Genomic DNA, 24,123 nt, shown 5'->3' on the forward strand with positions numbered 1-24,123 from the left:
GGTAGGACATGGAGGGGAGAGAAATTGTATGTCAGATTCCAACTGGGGTGAAGAGAATTGCTCCTCCTTCAGCTGCATGGGTTGTGGTTAAGCCCATTTCCCACTGATAATCCCCCATCCTCTCCAGATCATGTATTTTTGCTGACATGTTGCAGACCTCCTCCTACCCAGCCTGATCTGGCTGGCCAGAAAGGCCTCCTCCCTCCCCGTCCCCTCTGCAGGGCCAGAGAACCCTAGAGAGAGGAATCCAGGTAATGAGGCAAGTGACTCCCCCCTGTGCGGATTACATCAGTGCTTTCCCACCATATGGCATCCAATTTAATCAGCTGGGGTTGAGTTAAGTGGATTAGGCAGCACAGGATTCTGCATCATAATTTCAAGGACCCCATGAGCAATAATTGAACTAGAAAACAGACCACGTCTGGGGAGAGGTGGGTGGAGATTCTTCGGCTCAGAGATGGAAAACTGTCCCTCTCCCCCTTTTGAAACCGGGTGGGTAGGGAGCCAAGAGACACGAGGCAAGACTGCAAAAAGAAGGATCATCTGCATTGATACTTAAAACCTAGCTCGACCCTATTGTCCTTCACTCTTCCAGGGACCCTACACACATGCAGCTCGCCAGCCACAGTGTCCCTGGCCGTAATGCCTTGTCTCTAGTCCTTCTCACATCTGGGCCTCCTCTCATCCACTTCGATTGGTTTCTTGAGAGGCTCTTGCCTCCCTCTAAGAGCTATTGTAGGCACATGGATGTGGGTGGGCTGGCAGAAAGCTGGAGGCAGCTCCCTAATATCTTACCTCCCATGGGTGCCAGCCAGTGTGCCCTCTATTTTTTTTCCCAGCCGTGGGTGAAATAATTTTTTTTAGGTGCACCAAGGTATGTGTGAATGTGCACCACCAATAGAAACACATACTGTCGGCTCTGGGCACTCTTCTAAAAAGCTGGATGGCACCTGAATCTCTCCTGGGCAGCCGCCCAAGTGTTCAGCTTATGAGGAACACTGGTCCCAGCTGGACCTATCACCAAGCTGGACTCAGATGTCCCACTGATTTTTTCTTAGCTGCAGATGCCTTGGAAACTCGCTGCCTGTTGTATTTTTGTCCATAGGTCCTTCACGGGGTAGCCACAATGTGAGACAGTGACTCAGTAGAGCAGTTGCATATGTCTCATTGACTCAGCTTTTACATTGAATCTCTCCTGCTCTCCCCAACACAGAGTGCCAGATAACTCACCCCTTTGGCAAGCGTGATTTATGGTGCAATAATCCAGCCACCAACTGCACAAGAAGGATAAAAGTTGACCTAGGTTAGGTTGATTCACCCCATTAGTTACTGTGGTGACTGATGTCCGCGCTACCCTTCTGTTGGGGGTGCACGTCCTTCCCCACAGGGTTTCCACGGACTGAAGGAGGCAGTGTGTGTATGTAGTGGCGACCCTGAGAGCCAAGGCTTTCAGATGCATCCAGCTCCCCCGTGGGAGTCCTGCTGGCCCACCAGGGCTTCCCTTTGCACTCCCAGCTGGGAGCAGGGAGGGAAGCCTCTCAGGGCTTCTTGCCTTTGGCAGGGAGATGAGCACTGAGAGTGTGACTGGCTGCTGTGCTCCCGGCAGGGAGCCAGGACTCTGGTGGGCCCCCGCCAGAAGCCTCAGTGGCAGTCCTGCTTGGAGCAGAGACCAGGCAACAGCCTAGGAGCTGGCTTTCTTGGTAGGGGGAAGTAATGACAGCTAACTAGGGATGTCAAAGAGCGAGTGATCTGGTAACCGAGTAACCGCCAATGTTTCTGTCAGTTACTCGGTTACTGCCCTCCCACCGTGACGCTCTGCATTAATGCAGTGCGGCGGGGGACCAGCCCGATCCCCATGGCGAGAACGGAACCCGAGCCATCCTGTGTGTGGCTCAGCCTTTTAAATGCAGAGCAGCAGCGGGGGAAACTGCCTGATCCCAGTGCAAGCAGGGATAGAGGCTGAGCCAGCCACTCCCTATTTACTTGGGGCTGTGTGGGAAGAGGTAGGAGTAACCGGTAGCACTAACCGAGCAGAGGCTTATTGGTTAGTTGGGGAAGCAGATACTCAAAGCTGTCCCATCCACAGGACAAGGTGGGGTGGTCACCCCAGGCCTTGCGCCAGATCTGCAGCTGCTGTAAACTGGTGCCACTCCACTGATTTCAATTTCTGTCCTTGGTCTCCACCCTAAATGGCCAGATGTTGGCTTGCGGTCGCAGCTACCGTCAGTGGGGGTACTTGAGTTGGATCCTCTTGTGATGAGGAAGAGGGGACTCTGGAATTTGCTCTCCTTCTCAGTCTGAAATAGGTCAAAGATGGTGATTTTTTTTTTCTAGGCATACTGCAATAGACACTTGAAAACATCTCTGGAGAAGGCTGAGGTTCTGTAACTTAGCTGAAAAGGTGGTAAGTGGCACAGCTGATTTGAATATTGCTGAGAATGACTAATTGCATTTAGGGTGTAATTAACAAAGTTGGAGCACCAACAGCCGTGGATAAGTGTCATTATCATTTTAAATCTAACTAAGTAGAACTACCCTGACTTACAGCAACTGGGGATCCAGCCTAGTGATTTTAATGGCATCTTGTATCTTCTGGGCTCATTGCAATGAGAATCAGCTCCAGTGAAGCTTTGCATATTGTATTATCATGGTCGCTGCTCCACCACAGGCGAGTCTGTACATTAAAAGCTTAACACTCTCAAGAAACCTTAACAAAGGAACTCACCAATACGCAGAGAGAACAACTCCCACTGACAGCAAACTGCAAGATGCTGAATAATTTGCAGCCTGTGTGTTGGGGTGGATAAAGTTCTTGTGGGGTGGGTAATTCAAGTACGCTCTCCCTGGGGAATTGCCTATCTCCAGATCAGAAGAAGTGGGTCTGCCCCACGAAAGCTCATCAGCGAATAAATGATTTTGTTGGTCTTTCAAGTACTACGTGACTGCTGGTTTGTTTTGTTAGGCTACAGACCAACACGGCCACCTCTCTGTAACCTTAAATAGGTGCAATGATCGGTGCAGTCTGACGCATTTGAAAGACAAAATAACTGCCCTGCAGAAATATGTTTCTGAGGAAGGGTTAAAAGTCACCTCTGGCAGAGACAGGTGGAATAACGGTTGGAAAGGTGTATGGCTTGAGGACAACACTTCTGCTACATGACAACTTTTGTGGTTGTGAGATTTGTCCCTCCTCCATCTCAAATGGATTATGATAACGAACAAGCAGGATGCATGTGAATGTGGTTGCTAATCTAATGAGATTTGCTGGGACTTCTTGCTTTTCGTCATTCCTTTTCTTTCCCTCTTTCCTCCCTTAGCCACTCTTCTCTCGGTCTCTCTAATACTCTGGTACATAGTCTCCAGGTTGGATTCCACTATCGCCCAGTCTCCATGGCAGGCGCTGCTAGCAATGGAATATCCATAAGGGGCCAGGTTGTAGTGGGCAAAATTGCAGCAACCTCCACTTTGCCAGGAGCGGAAGCCAGAGCAGCATAACAATAGCCATATTAGGTCAAACTAACGGTTGATCTAATCCAGGATCTTTTCTTCCAACAATGGTCAATTCCAGGTGCTTCAGAGCCTGTGTGTGACAACCTACAGTGGAGCCTCAGACACCCTGGTCTACATCTACTGTGTCAAGTTCTGGTTGCTACATTTCAGGAAGGATGTGGACAAATTGGAGAAGCTCCAGAGGAGAGCAACAAAAACACCTGAAGGTCTAGAAAACATGATCTTAGAGGGAAGACAGAATGTATTGGGTTTGTTTAGTCTGGAAAGATAAGACTGGGGGGACATGATGATGGCTTTCAAGTCCTAAAAGGTGGTTAGGAGGAGGAGGGAGAAAAATTACTCTCCTTCACCTGATAGGAGAAGAAGCAATGTGTTTGATTGCAGCAAGGGAAACTTAGGTTGGACATAAGGAAAAGCATCTTGTCAGGGTGGTTAAACATTAGAATAAATTGCCTAGAGAGGTTGTGGAATCTCCATCGTTGGAGATTATTAAGAGCTGGTTAGACAAACCTGTCAGGGATGGTCTAGATGGTGCCTGGTTCTGCCACGAGGGCAGGAGACCAGACTTGCTGACCTCTCAGGCTTCCTACCAGTTCTAGGATTCTATGATAACATGTGGGTTGACCAAATGCCTTCCCTCAGGGCTGGGAACAAGTCACAGCCCTGAAAAGATATTATTAAGCTGCCCTATGCATCAAGTAGCCCCTGCTAGGGTAAGGGAAGAAATCTGCCATCCCAGTATCACCTCCTGAGGGGTAGATTTACTATAGCAACAGGCAAAGCTGTTCAGTCCAGCACAGCTGCTGCATTTCAAGCAGACTCTAAGCTGCCATCCTTTACACGTGGGAAAACCCCAAACTACCCTCCTAGGGCAAAGGGGCAAGGCTGGCTTGGGGAAGTACAATGTGCACCTCACTGCGACAGCTTGAATCAATCTGCCCCCTCCAACTTTCCCAGCATCTGTTGCTCACTCTGGTTTGCAATCTAACCTTCTTTGCCCTCAATTTATCCTGCTTTATATTCCTTCCCTCTTCCCCAGCTCTCTCCTGCTAAGGGGTAAATGAAATAGCTTCTTTTCCTCACTCCATTAGCTCCTTTTTTTCTCTTCTCCCTATTCCCTCCATCCTCTCTCTACCCAACGGACAAAGTCCCCTCTGAATGGCCACAGATGTCCATTTTCCTGGCCCAGGTAATTTTCACTGTGTAAACATGCATATGTAAACACAAGAGGCCGGATCATGCTCCCATAGTAGACACCCTTTGTTTTTCCACTGATTTCAACAGGAGCACAACCAGACCCAGTGCGATTCTGTGTCATTCTCCACTTCTTATCTAAACAGCTGCTTTCTCGCAGCCTCTCGCCTGTGTTTGTCTTAGGCACAGTGGTTTCAAAGTGGCTCAGCGATTGGTCACTTTGACCCTCCATTATCGGGCACCTACCATAAAACGCTGCACAAATAAATTAAAGCCTGAGCAGCCCAGGAGATAAGAGGAGAAAAGGATGCTGAATCTTGCCTGGGCCATGTCCTGCTCTAGGCAGCTCTACCGTGAAAGTGGAAGAAGTCTCCCTAGCCAGACCAGCTGGTAAGATTTCCTGCCCATTGATGAATTCTTCAGGGAGTGGCACCTTTCTGTAAACTACTAAGAGTCTGTCAGAAGGTAGCCTGGCCTGGAACAGCTTTCTGTGCCCAGTTGCAATGTGAAACCGGTACCTGCATCACTGTCTCCAGAATAGTCCCAACTTGTCTCAGGGCAAATGGCTCCTTTGCATATGAATCATAACAAATGCCTCACAACCACAGTCTTATACTCCCCCAACATCCAATATGGCCCTGGTGTCCCTCGCCACACGGCTGCTCTCCAGCGCAGCCCCAGATTGTCAGTCTTTTCCTGTTCCTCGACCAGCCCAGCCACCTCCGACCTGCAAACTGGAGTGCAACTCTGCTCTTTCCAGTGGGAACCGAGAGGGCTGCTCTGCTGGGAGCATCCTGGTTCATCTGGGCCTGTGGATCCAGCTGTCAGGCCCTGGAAATGATGGTGGGTAAGCAGCTCTGCTGCTCTCCTGCTTTCAGACCTCTCTGACTCTTGGCTCCAGCTTAAAACCAGCAGGTGACCTTTGCTGCTGCCTTCTGCTCTCTCCAGCCTTGGCTCACAGGCTTGCAGACACCACCCAGGAAACCACTTCGTGCTTCCTTCTGGGATTCCTACCGTTCCCTGCTCTTTGGTGCTCCCCAGCCAATGGCAGCATGACTGGGCCCAGTGTACTTCTGTGCCATTTGCCACCACTTATCTAAACAGCTTCTCTTACCTGAGCAGCAGGAAGCACTGAGCTGGCAGAGGGGCAGGATCAGCTTTATTTACTGGGGTCAGCCACCCAGTGACAAGCTGGTTCTCCTCTCCCTTATGCTGGTGTAAGTCAGGAACCGACAGGGGGAGATTCATGCCCCTGTTGTGCCTCTTGCTGTCTATACAAGCATCTTGCACCTTCATCCTTCCCTCCTCCTACTTATTACATTGATTTGATGTCTTCCAGTGCATCTGGCTCTCTGGGGCCATCATCGCCGTCCCTGTTATCTTTGCCTTCCATTTAATCAGCAAGAGTTGGCTCCATGCCTCTGAGCAGCAACCTTGTGGGAGGGGACAATGGATGCGGAGTTGTTAGTGGCTGGCCTCTTGAGGAGAGGCCATTCTGATACCCACGTCAGTCCAGCAGCCGGCCTTCGGATGTGGCGGCCTTGGACACAGCCCATCTACTGGCACGTCTGCCTCCGATTGCCTAGTGTGCTATCCAGCATAGCACAGCGGTGTGCTTTTAACACCAAGCCAAGGACTCCAACAGAGGAAAATGGAATTATCCCTACTTTCTTCTCAGTCTCTCTCTCTCTCTCTGCCACACCATAGAGTATCTGCCTAGAATCTCTCCTCGTACTCCTCCGGCCTGGCTTCTGGTTGGAGTTTTCAAAAATAATACACACGTCCAGCGTTCTCTGTAAGCTGAGTGCTTGGGTGGCTGCCCAGGAGAAAAATCAGATGCCACCCAACTGACTAGAAGAATGCCCACAGATTGCAGGTGGTGCACATAAGAAAATTTATTCTGGCCTGAATGGAAAGTGTTAGAGGTAACACTGCACACACTTCCTCACCATCTTCTTGTCTATTATTTATTTCCTTTGTCCTTTCACAGACACATATCCAGAGTCTAGAAATCCCGTTAGTCCAAAGCTACAGTCAGCAGCCAGTAGAGGAAAAGATAATACCGGGGTGTAGGGCAAGAATCTCCCTCTTTTGGCTGGGCTTGAGGGTCTCTTACCCTGCTTGAATTCAGGCCATGCACAATCCTCCTAGCATAAGCTGTTCTGGGGTGGGGAACAGGCTGTAAAGCCATCTGCCTCTAGATGAACGGTTTTCAACCTTTTTGTATTTGCAGACTCCTAAACAATTTCAAATCCAGGTGCAGACCCTTTTGGAAATTGTAGGCGTATTCTGTGGACCCCCAGGGGCCTGTCAACCCTGGGTCAAAAATCACTGCAGTCGATTGATAGTTAAAATGCAGCCTAACAATTAGTATCAGAAAGTCATTATGAGCTAGAGGCTATTGAGTGACCTACATGAAATGAATTAGTGATCTCAACCCAGTTCCTGGTGGACATGCTGTGGTGGAGCTGCCTGTAATGACATACAAATGTTGTATGTTTGTCAGATTGTTGTTTGCAGTCTTCTTGTAGCCATGTCGGTCCCAGGATATAGGGGGATATTGGGTGAGGTCATATATTTTATGGGACCGACGCCTGTTGTTGAGATGGAGAAGCTTTTGAGCTACAAAGAGCTCTTCCTCAGGTCAGATCTGACTGTTGCAAGGGGTTATTGTGTGAATACAAGGAGTTAATTACAGAAGAAGTTGGCAGCTTCGAATAACCACCCATTTGTATTCCTTGAGGCAGTGCTAGAGCCAGTATCTTTTGAAGTGCTGTCTCTGACAACCTCCTGAGTTCATTGGACCTGTTCGTCAAGGATGTAGGCAGGGGTCCCCACCGGCTGGATCCAAGCCCTGGAGGATTTGGACAAAGAACTGCTTAGCGGTAAAACCTATCCCCTTAGGTATAGATTCACAGAAGTCAGCGAAGGTGTGCTGATTTATGCCATTGGGGATATGGCCTATTGTATAGACAAACAGAGGAACTGAGTCTTTAGGGCTATCGTTTAGCACCTTTTACAAAAACTAAATTCATTTTAAAAAAAACGGGGAATGTGCAAGGATCAGAAAAATGGAGGCCCTGAGCAGTTTCTTTTCCAGGCAGGGGGTGCATGGATGACAGAGCACATGTAACACCAGCATCTGCCATTAAGCCCGAGAGATTGCTTGGGTTTGAGAAGCAAATGCACATTGCTCCTCCACGTTGCCTTAAAGCCCTGGGCTGGGTAGATTTTCTGAGTGTGTCTAAATAGCAGTGCGGCTCTAGCCGATAGATGAATTCCTTGCGGTCACAACGCTGCATTAAATCCCGCTAGTGAGAAATAAATGCATGCTTCCAGATGGAGATGAGAGCCTGCCTCCCCCTGCCCGTCCCCATTTCAAACTCTGGTACCAAAGGTGGCCTCTGAAAGCGACCAAGTGAGATGTGCACAGTGGAACGTGTTAAATATAATTGTTCCACTCTGTGCCAAGGGTCTGACCACTGATGAGAACCCAGCATTTAGCAGGATTGAGCCCCCATCTTCACACTAGTATTTGTTAAATATTAATTAAATGCTGTAATTAGAACTAGATTTTCTCAGTCAGTTTGCCTTGTTTCTAACTTAGGGCCTGATTCCCTTACGGAAATCAACCTGGTAGCTCTTATCGCCTTAGTGGGAGCGAGCCTGGGCTTTTTGCCTTTTGTTGCTGAGTGACTCCCCTTGTGCCTGCCACACTGGTTAAAATGTGCACCCCCGCCCCCCCGGCTTCACCAGCCAACTCTGTCTGGTACTGAGGAAATGTATGAAGAACTGAAATCACATCTGTTGGAGAAAGGTGCATCAGATTGGGCTGTTTCTAAATGGTCGGTTGCTTTTAGGTTCTGACTTTCGTAGACCCAGCAATAATGTGTCCTGCTATGGCTGGAATGTCCTTTGGGATTTGTACAGCAAATCCCCCAGGCACAGCCTAGCCAAGGAGAAATACCTCTGGTCAGCTGGGCTGGAGAAGGAGAGACTCCATCTGTTTTTCTTGTCTTCTGATTCCACTACCTGCCACACCTGAGTTTTAGGCAATGGCACTGAAAAGAGCTTCTGTGTGGGATTATGGCAGGAGATTCCTCACCCGATTCTGTGTGGGATCCTTCTACTCTCCAGTGTCCTGCCTTTTACAGCGGATTTGGGAATTTTCATTCAGGGAACTTTTCAGATTTGGTGAATCTCAGTTCTTCTCCAACTGAGACGCAGAGCATCATAGCCTCCCCTTTCCACACCTTATCTGGCCTTCTGGTCTGCTGTGCTCTGCTGCTTGTTTTACGGATCGGATTTCCACGTGGCTCAGCAATTAGTCACTGAAAATGTTCCATTACCCAAAGACACATTCAGTGTCACACTCATAAATAAATAAGAGCATCAGCTACCGCAAAGATCCTGGGTCCTTCTGACTGTGCAGCTGGGTGGAAAACAACCACTGCAGTAGAGGATGGCAGGTGATCAGTGTGCCTTCTCTCCAGAGCTGAGCAGGGTGGTTGCAACAGGAGGGATGGAACTTGGGGTGTCCTGCATCATAGGGCAGTGGTTAGTTCCTGGACGAGCTAACTGCTAGTTACAGCTTTACGGACCAGCAAGTTTTAACCTAGACGGATAAAAAACTGGGGGTTGAGCCTCCTAGGCACATCGAGGCTGTGGGAGTTAGTGAATGCACACTCTCTATGTTTCTAGGTCCATGGCAACATACAGGGCAGCGACGGGAAGCCTAGGTTAGGGAATGGGCCGCATGAGTGGCCCTCCTTCATCTCTGTGGACCGCAAGATTGGCATAACCAAGACAGTCTCATGGGATAAGCAATATTGCTAACTGCGGCCAGCTGATTGAACTGTAGCAGTTCTTTGATTGGATGCAGGGAGGGAACACAGCTCTTGCAATCGGTGTTGTGTGCACTGAGGATGCACCTCACTCTGTGAAAAAACCTGGCGACCCTGTGCATGGGCAATTGTAAACACGATGTCTCACAGGCCACACCTAGAACCCAGGTGGGCCACATGCTCACCACTGATCGAGGTGCTTATTTTTAGAGGAGTTGAAAGCTTGTAGTTCTACAGTTTCAAGCAGGAAGTCAATAGGAGCTGTGAGTGCTCAGCACCTTGCACCATTTTCATTCGGAGCATGTAATAAGCCATACAAATGCCTGGGGAGGAACAAGGCAGGATACTTGGGCCTGGAGATGTCAGGGATGTTGAAGCTGCAAGGCCCTTATTCTGCATGGCAGCGAGGCCATTTTGCACCACACAACTGGTGCAGAAAGGCACTGTCTGCAAAACTGGCCATGGGAGGATCACGCCAATGTAGGAGAATTGTAGGATGATGAAGAGCTCACTTAATGGCTTTAGACTAACCCCCTCCCTGCTGCCAGCACGAAGATGCATGCAGCTGAGGGAAGGGATTATGATCCTCTGTAAACATCTCTCATGCTCCCCCCGCAACAGCTGCTGTAGGAGCTTCTGGAAACTTTGCAGCTGGCATAATTTAGAGCAGCTTCCAGGCTGCTCTGATGTACAGCGGGGGACCTCGCCCAAGATCCAGGGAATGCAAACGTCACCTTTGCAGCCTTCCTCCTGAGCCACACTGTGTGCTTTTTGGCTGTAGAGCTGAGCTCTGGCCTCTCTTTGGCAAAAGGGGAGCTGGGAGAGAATGACCAAGGGGAGATGCAGGACGCTGAGGAGCAGGGAGAGGGAGAAGGACTCGTTGGGAGGTGTGTTGAAGGAAGATGAAGGATCCCTGGGAGACTAGTAGGAAGAGCTGATGGATCCCGTGTCCATTTAATTTGAATCCAATTTATTTTGAATGTGTTTGTTTCAATGCAAATGCTATTTTCATGAACAGAAAAGGGGCCCTTTTTTCTCTCCAGGTTGGTTTTTCTCATTCCAGCTTATCCTTACACTGTGGAGCAATCTCAGCCAGGACTTTCCATGGAACCTGAGGTTGCTGGAACCACATCGTCATCTTCCAGCTGCTGGGGAAAGGGTCATGGTCCCCCCTCTGTGACTTAACTGTCAATACACGGTCACAAGACACCTGCCTCAATATGCCTTGCCCCAGCCCATTGAAAATAATGCTGTGTCTAAACTGAGTTCATACTACCTGTATCCTCCTGTGCAACATTGTTTGTGTTAAGACTACTTGGAAGGAAATGTTGCTGGAACTGGAGTAACAAAACCGAGAGATCGGTACCATCGTTTTAATTGTGTCAGCATATCTCTTAATGAACCCCACCCCCCCACCAAAGGCATCTCCAGAGAAAATCATAGGATTGAACCACTCCAATTAGATGCTCTAGGCCATCTCCCGGCTGGTGCTGAACTTTACAAGCTGTCAGGTTTCACGGCTGGAAACTGAATCTATATCTCGAGGGCAGAGCGGGTGTGACCTTAACACAGCACTGTAGGCCATTCTGCAAGGAAATTGGCTAAATGCATAAGAACGGTTTTGACTGTGTATGAACTACGTGCATACAAGTAGAGCCATGCAAATCTAGATACCTGCTTTATGTCCACAGATATCTGCATCTGCGGATGAGGATACGGACATCCATGGCTCATTTTGGTGCATATGAATGTGGATGCACAGACAAATTTTGCATCCACGCAAGGCTTTAACTACTAGCTCCTTTGGGGCAGAGACTGAATCTTTTTACACGTTAGCACTCCCAGGGCCTGGTTGATAATTATCAATTATGAGACTGCACCAGAATGAAATGATGGAGGTGGGTTTATTTTCTCTTAAAAACTAGATGATTTCAGCAAAATTTGTAAAGTGCTGAGTGCTTCATGGGGCATATGGGGAAAGCAGCAGGTGCCTGGAACAGCACTGGTGTTATGATTTACGCTACACACTTATTGGTACCCAAGCAGTTAACATACATGAGCATTGCAGAATTCCCAGTTAAGCTGCCCATTGTTTAGTGAACAGTTTTGGCATAAATATAGTAAATATTTGATGTCATTGCTAAATTGTGAAAAAATCTCAGCAACCAACTGTTTCATCCACATCTCCTCCACTTTCCTGGTACTAGTTTGTCTTAGCCATATAAATGGTCTTCAAGAACAGTGTTTTTTAAACTTTTTGAGACCACTGAATGCAAAACAATAATGTTTTTATGCGGAACAGCTGAAAATTTTCTTTAAAAAAAAAACAAAACAAAAAAACCCAAACCAAACAAACAGCAGCATATACAGCAAAAATGAAGTGATTTAGTCAGGTAACAGAGCAATGAAGAAGTAACATTCTAGCTGGTTTTGGTAACAGAAAATAGATACCATCAGCATATGATACTAACAAAGTGTCAAACGCTCAGGGCACACCTGTGAGTTGTTCGGGGAACACTCGTATTCTGCGGAACATAGTTTAAGCAACATTGTTCCAGAATATCCCTTTATCATCTCACTTTCTACCAAGCACTGCCTTTTCTCCATGGCCCCTGGGCAGTTGGCATTCTGATCCTCTTAGTAATGCATAACACCTAATAATCTCACTATGTGGCTTGAGTTGTCTCCTCCCGCCCCGCCCCCGCTTCCTGAGAACTAATACCACCATGATCAGCACATTGTCATTGAAGATCTGACCAGACATTATTAGGCTCTAGAAAAGGCTGTAATAGCAGTGTCCTTATTGAAGAGCTTTGTGCATCGTGCAGATTAATTACTGTTGTAATTACCCTGCAGTACCCTTTCATTGATTTCAATTACAGGCCTCAGATCTCAATATTTGTAGATAACGCTCACTTTCATGGGAGACTGCAAACCCTTCAAATGAACATTGTTTTCTTCCATCCAATAAAAACTGTGGGCTGGCTTCTGATCTCATTTATGTGGGTGTAAATCTGGAGTCAGTGAAATTACTCAGGGTCTACAACAGCATGATGGAGACATGACTCTGGCCTGGTTTAGAAATGCTGATTCATGAAAGTGAGGCCAGTTACAAGGTTGAAATAAATTCCTCATTGTTTTAAATTCCTACATTAATTATTATTCTTTCATTTGCATCTCTGTGCCATCGCACAGCCTTACAAGCTATGGGAAGAAGTCCCCTACTAAGTGACTCTTGGATATTCAAGAGCCTGTCATGTTTATTCAGTTGATTAGTCTGGGCCATTCCTGTCCCAGTTTGGTTCAGTCCTCATACTTTCTGGCAATATTTCTCTTCTGTCAGCTGAGAAAGCAGGTTTGGAAATAAGGGAACGCTCTCTGTCTTCATTATTATTTGTTCTTCAGCACCTACCCTTCACCTGAAGCTGTGAACATTTAAGATCACAACACAATGTACAGAAGTTATGGCTGAGGGTAGCAATATAGATGCAGCTGGACAATCTTATCACCTATTTATCTGCAGCTGTGTGTTAAAAAACCCAAATCTATGCATATAATACAAACAATTACATTGGTGACTTTCTTTTAATTTAATTGGATTTTCAAGCATGGACAGCCAGTTAAATTCCTTGGGTCTCTGCTAAGAAAGAGGAGAGCATTTTTTCCCAGTCATTTATTTACTGAAGTTTGATCTGAAATGTGAAGATAAGCAAACACCCCTCAAACCTCTAATGCCGCTAACCATGTATCCATCAGTCAGTAGGATGAACACCGAATAGAACCGTAAATATCCAGGTGGAATTGTGAACATGGATTATTGCTTTAAAACAAAATTGCACAAACTGAAGTTAGATTTCTCTCTCCCTCCCTCCCTCCCTCCCTCTTTAAAATTGCTGTTTCTTCCCCTCCCCAGTTCTCTCCTGCCTTTAAGACAGATAGATTTAAACTTCAAAAGTATCCACATAGCTAAGGATCCTAAATCCTATTGTATGTAGGCTCCTAAATCTAGCAGGAGGTTTTGAAAACATTGTCCTATGTCTTCAATTTAATACATTTCATTTTTGTTGGAATCCCCTTTCCTGCCTCTCAAATTTCACGCAATCTAAGGTTTAAACAGTGTATCCTGGCTTTAAAAACTTTCTGGTCTGGCTTCTGCCCTCACCAATTTGACAGCAGTATAACTGCAGTCTGGAGATTGAGCAGCACTGGACTCTCTTACTTTAGCCAAGCTTGGAACTTTACATTGGCTCATACGTACCCTGGGGTGACATTTAGCTTTCCATTGAGAGGCTGGTAATTTACAGGCATCAGAGGGGTAGCAGAGGTAGTCTGTATCTTCAAAAACATCAAGAAAGTCCTGTGGCACCTTATAGACTAACAGATATTTTGGACCAGAAGCTTTCGTGGGCTTTCCACCAAAACTTATGCTCCAAAATATCTGTTAGTCTATACACTGCCACAGGACTCCTGGTTGTTTTTGGTAATTTACAGGCATCAGAGTTGATGAGATTTCAAAACAAGGATGCATGTGTGTGTGTGGGGGGGAGACAGACTATATTCCCCCTAGAAGGAGAATTTGCCCCCCCTTCCGCTCTCTGCAGCATTGCACGCCCCCCCCCGGGTTTGGATGTGGGTTCAACCCTTTCCTTACCCTGCTCCAGGTCCTGCTGGTCGTACCAGGGCTCCTCTTCCTCGCTCGGGAACTCCTCCATCCTGTCAGCACCCAGCATTTAACATCCGCAGCCCAGCAGCCCACGCAGCAGTCAAACACCAAACTCCAGAACCGCGAGCCCAGGGAGGCTGGGCGCATGGAAGGGGGCGATCGCGGAGGACTAACTGGGGCTGGCGGCGGGCGAGATGCGCTCCGGTGGAGCAAAGCTCTCCGTGCGGAGGCGGGTAGGGGCCGGGGGCCAGGCTGCAGGGCGGAGATTGGCCAGTAGCGCCCGCTGATGCGGGGCTGAGGCTGGGACAATGCAGCTGTCCTGGGCTCTGGGCTGCTACGGCTGGTGCCAGGCTCCGAGCGCGCTCCCCGCTCTTGCAGCACCGTCTCTGGCTGTCTCCATCTGCCCTTGGAAGGCGGCGACGAAGGGCCGCGGGGGGGGGGCTGAGACGTGCAGGGCGTCCCTCCCCCGGCCGGTTTGCACGGACGAATTGGGAGGCTGCAGGGCTTGGGGCGGGGGGGGGGGGATTTTTGCACCGGGATATGCGAGCGATGCACAAAAGGAAGAGGAACCTTCCCCGGCAGCCAGTTCCTGTTGCTGCAGCTCGGTGGAGACCTCTAGCCGGGTACTGCTGCACGGGAAGCCAGCAAGGCGTGGGTGGGGTGGGGGCTTCCAGCGCCTCTTCTTCCCCGCCCCTTGCAAGCCCGCGCTTCAATCAGAGGCAGGTTAGCTGGGGGGGGGGGCGTGTCAGCCCCTCCCACCCGAGAGGCTGCGCCCTGGCTCGCGCTCGGCCGTGGGACCACACGCGGGAGGGGTGGGCTCCGGCTGGCCTGGCGGCGGAGGCCAGGAAAGCGGCAGGGCCTCGTGGGCTGGATCCCCTCCCCCCTCCCCGCGGCCTTTCTGCCGCTGTGCAGTCCGCGGGGAACCTGCCCGGGCTAGGCCGCAGCTGGGGGACGTGGCAAGGAGGAAGAGGCGGCGGGCTGAGGCTTTCCTGCAGGGCTGGTGCTTCCAGCGGGAGCAACTAGGCAGAGCTGCCAGCTGAGCTGGTGGGGCAGAGGCAGGGTGCTGGGAGCAGTGGGGTAACCTGCAGTGGTGGGGAGGTGCAGAGCCAGTGCAGCATACGCCCCAGGCGGGCAGTCAGGAGCTAGCTGGGACAAGGGGAAGAAGCTGGTGGTGGCAAGGCCCCGGGGGCCAGCACCCAGGAGACTGGGATTCAGTTCCGGCTCTGTCACAGACTTCCAGGGTGACTTTGAGTAGCGCCTCTGCCAACTGGGGAGAATACGCCCTTCCTCCCATCCTGCATGCTCCATAGAGCAGGGACCCTGGCAGGGGTGGCCGAGACCAGGGGTCGGCAACCAAAATATCAAGAAAAGCCATTTTTTTCTAATTCGGTAAAAACTCAATAATTCAGGTGCTGCCGTGTGTGTGAATACGAGATGGTGCTTAATAACTAACATTGAACTTGTCCTTTTTGTAATGTGTGGTTTAAGAACAGCGCAGGCAATGATTTGTAATGCGATACACGTTCCCTGCAGGTGTTCACAAACTTCTACATATTCCATTTCCTCATACTTTACGGGTGTGCTTCTACCACAGACTTTCGCTCCCAAACCTTCTCTGGTTCTGGAAGACACCAGGGTGAGCTAGTCAACATTTGGAGATCACGCATCATTTGCTATTTAGATATGAGTTGTTCATTTTGGGGCTTTTAGACGTTCACTGTTTATTGAAAATAGTTAGGAGCGTTGGGGATTTTTTTTTTAACTTTGTAATTATAATGTCGGGAGCCACAAAAACGTCCTTAAAGAGCTGCATGCCACTCGGGAGCCACAGGTTGCACGTGCCTGGGCTAGAGCTAATGCTAGCTCTTCCATGAGTGCAGGGCGCTGGATTAGATGACCTCTTGATGTTCCTTCCAGTCCTGTGATTCTGTGAGCCTTGCCTGATACAGTGGGACTCCAGTCTCCTTCAGAACCAATAGATCATGCTTAACGGAAATAAATAATTACTGAGGTCACACACTTCGTAGACTGAGCTCACTGTACAGACCAAGGGTTCTTTGTATTCCTTCATTCTCTTCTGCCCCGTCAACCCCTGCCACTTTCCTGTTCTTTTGTTTTTCAGGAGTTCTCTCATGTGGGGGCTATGTGTGTGTCCCGTACTTGTCCCCGTTTCTCCTGTCCACCCATGCTAATGTAAACCATTCTCACCCTCACCTGGTTTTGTGACACCCCCCCTCAATTCCTCCACATACCAGGGGTTTTCTATGCCCCATCCCCTCCATTTCAGGGGTCCCCATTCTCTGTGGTCCCCCGATGCCCAATGTTCTCCTCCCCATACCAGTGTCCCCAGATGAGGGGTGGTATATGCATCCCCTTCTTCATCCCCATACCGCGCCGTGCCCCCATGCTTATTATTTCTCTCCTTTCTTTCTGGGGCATAAATCATGCAGGGTGTCAACATGTTAAACTCTCTTGGGAGGATGGGCAGAGATGAGATGCAGCGCTATTATCCTGGAAGGTGTTAATTGGGGCCATCATGCCATTCCATTGCTTGAAGCTATGGCTTGGCTAAGCAGATGGCAGGAGCATTGTGTGTGTGTGTCCCCTGTAGGCCCCCTACCAGTTTTCTAATTTAACCCCAAATCAGATATTTTGGAGTATGTACAGCTCCATTCCCCTCAGATACCACTCCTTTAAATTAACTCTTGCTGTTCCTTCCAGCCACAGATATCAGTCTCCATTCATTCATTCATGTTGGCAACTCATGACTTTCCTGTGGCAAGTCACCCTAATTTTTAGAGATGATGAAACTGGCAGCCCAGAATGCAGAGCTAGCCATAGAACACAGGTGTCCTGACACCTGGCTTTGCATGTTCACTGCAAAACCATCTGTCCCTTCAAGATATTTTGGCTTTTCTGATTTGGCTTTTCTCCCTGGTCTGCTTTTATCATCAGTGTTTTCTAGCTCTTTCCTCCCTCACTGCTAGGCATGTCTTTTCTCAAATTTTATGAACTAGTAATAAAATTATAAAACAATAAATTTATATTAACTATTACATACTCAAATAAAATTATTGTATTATATTCAAACAAGACTTGAAAAAATATAAACTATACCTAAAACATAATCTATAATAATAAATAATTAGGACTTTCCAATAGAAGTACATTTTCTTTGGTGGCCCTGAAAGCTATCAGTTTTCATTTGTGTGGCCTTCAGTAGGCTTTGAGTTTGACATGCCTGATCTAGGCCATTCCTGACTGATGTTTGTCTAACCTGCTCTTCAAAATCTCCAGTGATAGAGGTATAGAAATGAATGATAGCACTAGAGAGATCTTGAATACTGCAAGCTGCTGGAGGAGAGGCAGGAGGGAAATTGGGTAGAGAGTCACTTCCTCCCTTTGACATGTTAATTAGGTGTGGAAGAAAAGCTGGCTAGGAAGTTGCCACGTCTCCAAGCCACCCCCACCCCCCACCTCCCAAAAAGTAATCCAGTGCTTCTGCTTATCCTCAGTCCTTAAATTATAGGAAATCTGGGTTCAAGGCACTGAAAGTTTTGTGGGGTCAGGACCATCTTTTTGTTCTGTGTCCAGCACCTAGTGCAATGGGGCCCTGGTCCATGACTAAGGCTCCTAGATGCTAAAATAATCACAATAATTGGCAATACCAGTCTCTGGGCTGGGCACTAGTTACTGAGCTGGCTGAGTCTGAGGTGAGAAAGGTGCCTTGTCTGTCAGGCTCAGTCCTTCTCCTTTTAAAAGACAGCAGGTACAACATGTGGGAGTCACCAGGGGTCGCATGCCCCAATTATCATGGGTGGGAGGGGCAAGGGGCCAGCCAGCAGCTGGTGGGGGAGATAGCATGGGGTCCAGCTCTCCTGCACTTGCTGGCAGCAGCGGGGGAAGCAGAGAAATGTGGCTTCATCTCAGTCTTCTCCTCTGGCCGCGTTGCTCCTGGGTGGGGTGGGACACTGCCACCACACTCACCGAGGGGGAAGCGGAGTGACATGGCCAGGGCAGCAGAGTGAGCTGGGGTCATGTTGCTCTGCTTCCTCCTCTGCTGCCTTTGGAAAAGGGAGGCAGGACACTGAACCCTCACTGCACGTACCAAATCTGGAGTCCTGCTAGTCCCCTGGGTACTCTTGGTTGGGGGAAGAGATGGGCAGGGGTGAAGCAATGGTGAAGAAGAGGCTGGGCAGGACATGGGACAGAGGTGGGTTGCACCAGCCATGCTGGTGGCTCCCAGGATTCCCACCACCCACCAGTCGCCACTGAACAGCAGACCTTGTGCATTCCTAAATTCTGTGATGTGATTATGTATCAGAAGGCTGTGGCCAATCCAAGAGTTGCGCTGACTGGCTCCAGAGAAGCTCTCAACTTCAACTAGAAGACTGGTGGTCACATTCAGAAGGCATTGTGGGTGGTAGTGAGAAAGGGAAGTGAAAGGAGAAAGAGAGAAGGAATTTTGAGATAAATTCTTTCTTATCCCCCCCCACCACCCCACTGCCTCAAAAAAATCTGTAGCCAATTTGTAAATCTTCCTTCTTTTAATCAAACTAAAGATGAAGATCCGGGATTATCTTTCAGTCCTGAGGATTGTTACGGTATCCAACATTGTTGAATTAATGTGGTAGGTCTGACATCTTCTAGCTACAAATCATCCTCATCTATCTATACAGCGTGTCCATTCCAAATGTGTGAATGATTGGATACAAACTCCTACATCATCAGAAGGTGAGTTATGCCATGTGACACTGGGAAGGTAATTTCCTCTCAATTTACACTGAGGTCTCAGATCTTACCCATGTTCTTGGTGTGATAGGAGAGTGCGAATTTCTGTACATGTAGTATGCAGCCAAAAGGACCATAGAATTACACCAGCTGAGGACCTGATGAACTGTTTTGTTTGATTTTTTTATGCTTTTACAAAAATGAACTTGTTTAATTGATCCAAGTGTTTAAAATATAATTTACTTCAACCAAAGAGATGAGAGTCTAATCCAAGGAGGACTAGAAGGGATAAAACACGTTGATACTAGACAATTGCAGATGTAAAAATATACTTCCCTTTTCCATCTTAAAAACTTGCCGTCCTCTGGTTAGCCACCTTAAAAAACAGGTGCCTGGTACCTCAATTCAGATCACACTTTGAATTGTTCAATATTGGCCACATCCTTACTTGGAAAGACCCATGCACTTATGTGCAGATCCAGTGACTTCAATGGTGCTCCATATGCATGGAGCGCAAGACAGCCCTTTACTTAATCAAAACTCTGAAATCAGTGGAGCGAAAACCAAGTGATGGCATTAGGATCTGGGCCTCAGGTAATGTCCTGTTGGAAACTGAGAACGTGGGCAGGCACAAGCTGCCTCAGGGAAGGCAGAAGAGCAAGTACTCTTTTTTTCTTGCCCCTCCCCACAATCTTCCTGCTAGATTTTCTGTAACATTCCCAGTCCAGTTCAACATAAACATGAAGGATTTCATGATGAATGGTGGCTGGTTGGATGGTACTGTTGACAAAGTTTGAGCCTGAGATCAGCTAATCATGGGGCATGAAGAGAAAGACACACAAACACATAGGGAAATGAAAGGGGTATGGAAAGGATAGGATGGTGAAGCCAGGGTGCAAAGAAAGTGGATGGAGAAGAGCTGCCATGAAGGCAAAGATGGAAAAGGGGCCACTGAGGAGGAGTGCTGACCTACAAGAGGAGTAAAGAAGAGCAAGGAGATGACAGATTCTTGCTATTTCTTGTTATGAAAAAATGTTCCTGGAGAAAAGAGAAGGAAGATATGACACAACCAAGGGAGAGAGAAGAAGATGAAGCAAGTGATGGCAATGGAGGAACAATGGGAAAAAGCAGGAAGGGGAAAGAGAGAAAGATGAAAAGAGGCAGATCAAAAGAAGCAGGGAAAAGGCAAGGCCAGAAACAGGGTGGGAGAGGGAAGGGGCATAACAGGGAGATGGAAAGGGAGTGATATGATAAGAAAAGAAGGTGGGGGTTGGGAAATAGGAGGAGAAAGGAAAAGGGAGGGAGGGAGCAACAGAAGGGTAAAGAGATTGGGAGGGAGGAGATGAGAAGGCTGAAGGGGATGGAATTGGCAGGAATGTAGAAGACAGATGAGGAAGGATGGTTAGACAGAGGAGGACCGGTCAGTAAAAGGATGGCAGAGAAGGACAAGTAAGATGAGGGTGCACGTAGGAGAGGAGACGGGAGACTCAAGGGTTGTGAGAAGACGGCTGTGGGGGACAGTAGGTGGAAAAGCAAACAAACGGAGAAGGCTGGATAGCATCAGATGCGGAAGCGAAGGGTTGTGTGCAGGGGGAGAAAGGGATGGGGGTGATGGAGGGAGGCATGGGAAAGGAGCAGGCGGTTCTGGTAGCGAAGGAGGGCTGCAGAGAGGAAGAGTGGTGGCGTGTGGCGACCAGGCAGGAAGGATGGAGGAGGAGGAGGGAGGGGACACCAGAGGGAGGGGGAGAGGGATGGGCGGGGAGAGGCTGTGTGGGGTAGGGAGGGAAGGCGGTACAGAGGGAAAGGAAGAAAACGGGCTGTGTGTGGGATGGGGAAGAAAGTTAAGGGAGGGATGAGGAGACGGTGTATGGGGCAGGGAAGAGATGGGCAGGAAGGAGGGGCACTAGGGGGCAGAGCTGTATGTAGACAGGGAGTAGAAGGAGGGGCTGGAGGGGGGAGAAGGAGTTGTATATAGGGCAGAAAGGGAAGGTGAAAAGGGGCAGTCTGGGGGGCAGATGCTATATGGGGCGGGGTTGTGTGGGGCAGAGAGGAGGGGCTGTTTGGGGCGGGGCTGTGTGGGGCAGAGAGGAGGGGCTGTGTGAGGAGGGGGCCGAGAGGAGGGGCCGTTTGGGGCGGGGCGTGTGTGGGGCCGAAAGGAGGGGCTGTGTGAGGAGGGGGCACAGAGGAGGGGCTGTGTGGGGCGGGGCTGTGTGGGGCAGAGAGGAGGGGCTGCGTGAAGAGGGGCCGTTTGGGGCGGGGCTGTGTGGGGCCGAGAGGAGGGGCTGTTTGGGGTAGGGCGGGGCTGTGTGAGGAGGGGGCCGAGAGGAGGGGCTGTTTGGGGCGGGGCTGTGTGGGGCCGAGAGGAGGGGCTGTTTGGGGTAGGGCGGGGCTGGGCTGGGCTGTGTGAGGAGGGGGCCGAGAGGAGGGGCCGTTTGGGGCGGGGCTGTGTGAGGAGGGGCCGTTTGGGGCGGGGCTGTGTGGGGCCGAGAGGAGGGGCTGTGTGAGGAGGGGGCAGAGAGGAGGGGCTGTGTGAGGAGGGGCTGTGTGGGGCGGGGCGGGGCGGGGCTGGGCTGTGTGAGGAGGGGGCAGAGAGGAGGGGCTGTGTAAGGAGGGGCTGTTTGGGGCGGGGCGGGGCGGGGCTGGGCTGTGTGAGGAGGGGGCAGAGAGGAGGGGCTGTGTGGGGCGGGGCTGGACGCGCGCGGCAGCCGGGGGGCGGGGCGGAGCGGAGGGATGACGGTGGGGGAGGCGGGGCGCTGGAGCATCCGCCAGGCCGGCTTTGACAGGCGGGCGGCGGCGACAGCGACAGGTGCGGGCCGGGGGATGGCGGCCGCGTAGGGGCGGAGGCGGAGAGCGAGCGGAGCCGAGCCGAGCGCGCGGACGGCGGGGCGGAGACGGCGCTGCCCGCCGCGGGGACGCGCCGGGAGGAGCCGGATCCGGGCTCGGGCAGGTCCGGCCGGCAGGATGGGCAACGCCGACTCCAAGCTCAACTTCAGGAAGGCGGTGATCCAGCTCACCACCAAGACCCAGGTGAGCGGCCGGGATGTGGCTGGGGTCCGGGCCCCTCTCCCCTAGGGCCTGGGCGCCGAGGCAGCGGCCGTAGCGATCTCCCTGTCAGCGGGGAGAAGACGGGGACGCGGCCGGGGCCGGCGGGAGCCTCCTGGCGGCTGGGGGTGGGGGCGACCCCTGGGAGGTGCCTGCGGGTGAGAGGTGCTGGGGGTATTTGAAGGAGCCCGGTGGGGCTGGGTGGGGCCCCTGAGCCTCCTGGGGGTTGGGAGGCCAATGGGGGGTGGGGCCGGGCAGGAGTTGGTTTGGGGGATCCATAGGGAGGAGGGGGCCCTGCCCCAGGTCTGCAGTGGCGCCAAGGGAAGGAATGCCGGCGGGGTCTCCCCCATTTCCTTCCTGGCTTAGACCCACAAGGGCGGCATCCCTGGGGACTGGGCCTTGCGGGTGGTGGACACCGGTGGGAGAAGGGGGCAGTACCGGGGAAAGGAGCATTCCTATCAGGTGCCTTTCACAAGCTCTCTGGATCGGCACAACCCTGCCCAGCAGCCTGGATAAAGAGTACGAGTTTAACTCCCCAGAATAACTGCCTTCCAGGCACAGGTCAGAGCAACTGTAGGTGTAACAGCTGTTGGCTGTCAGCACCATCCCACACGCAGATGTGAGAGCTGCTTGCCTTGCAGGGCTGCTTATGAGCAGAGGTGGAGAGTTGTAATGTCATCAGATCTTTAACTTGGCTCCAGGCAAACATGAAGACCCCTCTGTGGGAGAAAGGCTTGTTCACCAAAACACTGCTCCGTGCTATGCTATGTAGGGTTGGAATTCAGGGCCCGTGGTTTTGAAGCATTGGTGCTAATCGACAGGCCTGTTGGTTCCTGTCTGCCCACTTGTGACAGTTGGGGAATTGTCATTCTGAGGAAGGTGAGGACTTAGTAACCATAGAACCAAGCTGTACAAGTTTCCCTGTTACTCTGTCAGTGCATTTCAATCCCTACCAACAGCAGCTCATGCTGTTCCACTGCTGAGCCTTCCCTGTGTGGAGATCAGCAGTTATGTGCTAAATTATGTTATGAGTTTGTAATATGGATTAACATCCTACCAGGACTCAGTTTTAGCTCTGATGGACTCTGTAGATGAACTCTTATCTTTAAATATTAGATGCATTTCTTAAAATAGAGGACATGGATGCTCATCAAATCTTGTGCTTCAGGGCACTCACTCATCACCATAGGGGTTAGTAAGGATTTTCACTTTGTGCATCACTACCGGTTACCTAGGTGCAGTATGTTTTATTTCATTGTCCTCTGATGCATCAGGCTATGGCTACTGCCAGAGGCAGGTTACTTAGCTTGGCAGACCAATTTTCTGAGCTGGTAAGGCGGGTGTTGTCCTCTTAATGCATTGAGCTGCCCAAGGGCTTAAATCAATAGAGGACCCTCCAGTTTTCCTCGAGTCTGTGCATTTTCAGGTAACCCCTTCAGGAAAATCCTGTTGATAGGCAGGAGGTAGGTGAATGAAGCTGATGTAGCCTGTGTGATTGTTGCAAGTTTCATTCTAATCCTGATCTAATGCTGCTGGGGAAGAGCTAGGAGCCACTTGTATCAGTGGAGGATCACAGCTGTATTGCTCCAGTAGGTGCCCTCTTCCTGTATGCTTAAGCAGGGAGAAGGAAGTAAAACAAAGATAAGAAAAGGAATGGTAGCTGCCCTGGTGAGTTAGGTGCTATGACTCTTGGTCTGAGGCCAAGCTGAAATCATCTTTTCTTAGGGCAGCAGATAACAGGAATCCAATGGAGGTAGCATGTTACTCTTTGGAATCCAGCAGGGAATGCTTTCTAAGCATTTGGAGCTACAAAGGAGGGCTGCCATCCTGAAGGATCTTTGACTCTGGTGTTGGGGGGCAGGGAAGGGTGTTTAATGTGTCCTCTAAGACTAATTGGATGTGGAAGTGGAAGGAGAGGTGGTTGGAGAAGAGAAACAAGGGAAGGTGAAGAGTGAGACTCATTTTGATAAAGGGGTGTAGGGTAAAGGGAAATGTTTATGAATATAGGAGTTTGGGTTAAAAATTGGTTTACGGGAATGGATAACAGAGAGAATAGCTTAATTTTGGTGGGGAGTGTTAATACATTCTGCATGCTAAATCCCTACAATTTTGGATTCTCCTGCCATTTGAGAGTGTGTT

At 49.9% G+C, this 24,123-nt stretch overlaps 2 protein-coding genes and 1 long non-coding RNA gene across 4 annotated transcripts in view; 2 read left to right on the top strand and 1 right to left on the bottom strand.

Annotated features, from left to right (window-relative positions):
* The window catches only part of LOC142023698 (uncharacterized), a 30,796-nt gene extending 20,039 nt beyond the window's left edge, over window positions 1-10,757 (top strand). The window contains exons 2-3 of the long non-coding RNA XR_012648283.1: window positions 2,335-2,404; window positions 10,592-10,757. This is a non-coding gene — a long non-coding RNA (uncharacterized LOC142023698). The remainder of the gene's footprint in view (window positions 1-2,334; window positions 2,405-10,591) is intronic.
* The window catches only part of CDR2L (cerebellar degeneration related protein 2 like), a 29,636-nt gene extending 14,932 nt beyond the window's left edge, over window positions 1-14,704 (bottom strand). Inside the window, exon 1 of the mRNA XM_075014923.1 lies at window positions 14,200-14,704. Coding sequence (XP_074871024.1) covers window positions 14,200-14,278 — 79 coding nt within the window. The 5' untranslated portion in view covers window positions 14,279-14,704. The remainder of the gene's footprint in view (window positions 1-14,199) is intronic.
* A 7,037-nt stretch (window positions 14,705-21,741) lies between these two features.
* HID1 (HID1 domain containing) overlaps window positions 21,742-24,123 on the top strand; it is a 52,169-nt gene continuing 49,787 nt past the window's right edge. Inside the window, exon 1 of one of the 2 annotated variants that reach the window (XM_075014920.1) lies at window positions 21,742-21,969. In XM_075014920.1, coding sequence (XP_074871021.1) covers window positions 21,904-21,969 — 66 coding nt within the window. In that variant the 5' untranslated portion in view covers window positions 21,742-21,903. The remainder of the gene's footprint in view (window positions 21,970-24,123) is intronic. The other variant, XM_075014921.1, reaches the window with a different exon arrangement.

This window comes from Carettochelys insculpta, chromosome 20 (genome assembly GCF_033958435.1).
Source record: "Carettochelys insculpta isolate YL-2023 chromosome 20, ASM3395843v1, whole genome shotgun sequence".
In the NCBI taxonomy this organism is placed as follows: Eukaryota; Metazoa; Chordata; order Testudines; family Carettochelyidae; genus Carettochelys; species Carettochelys insculpta.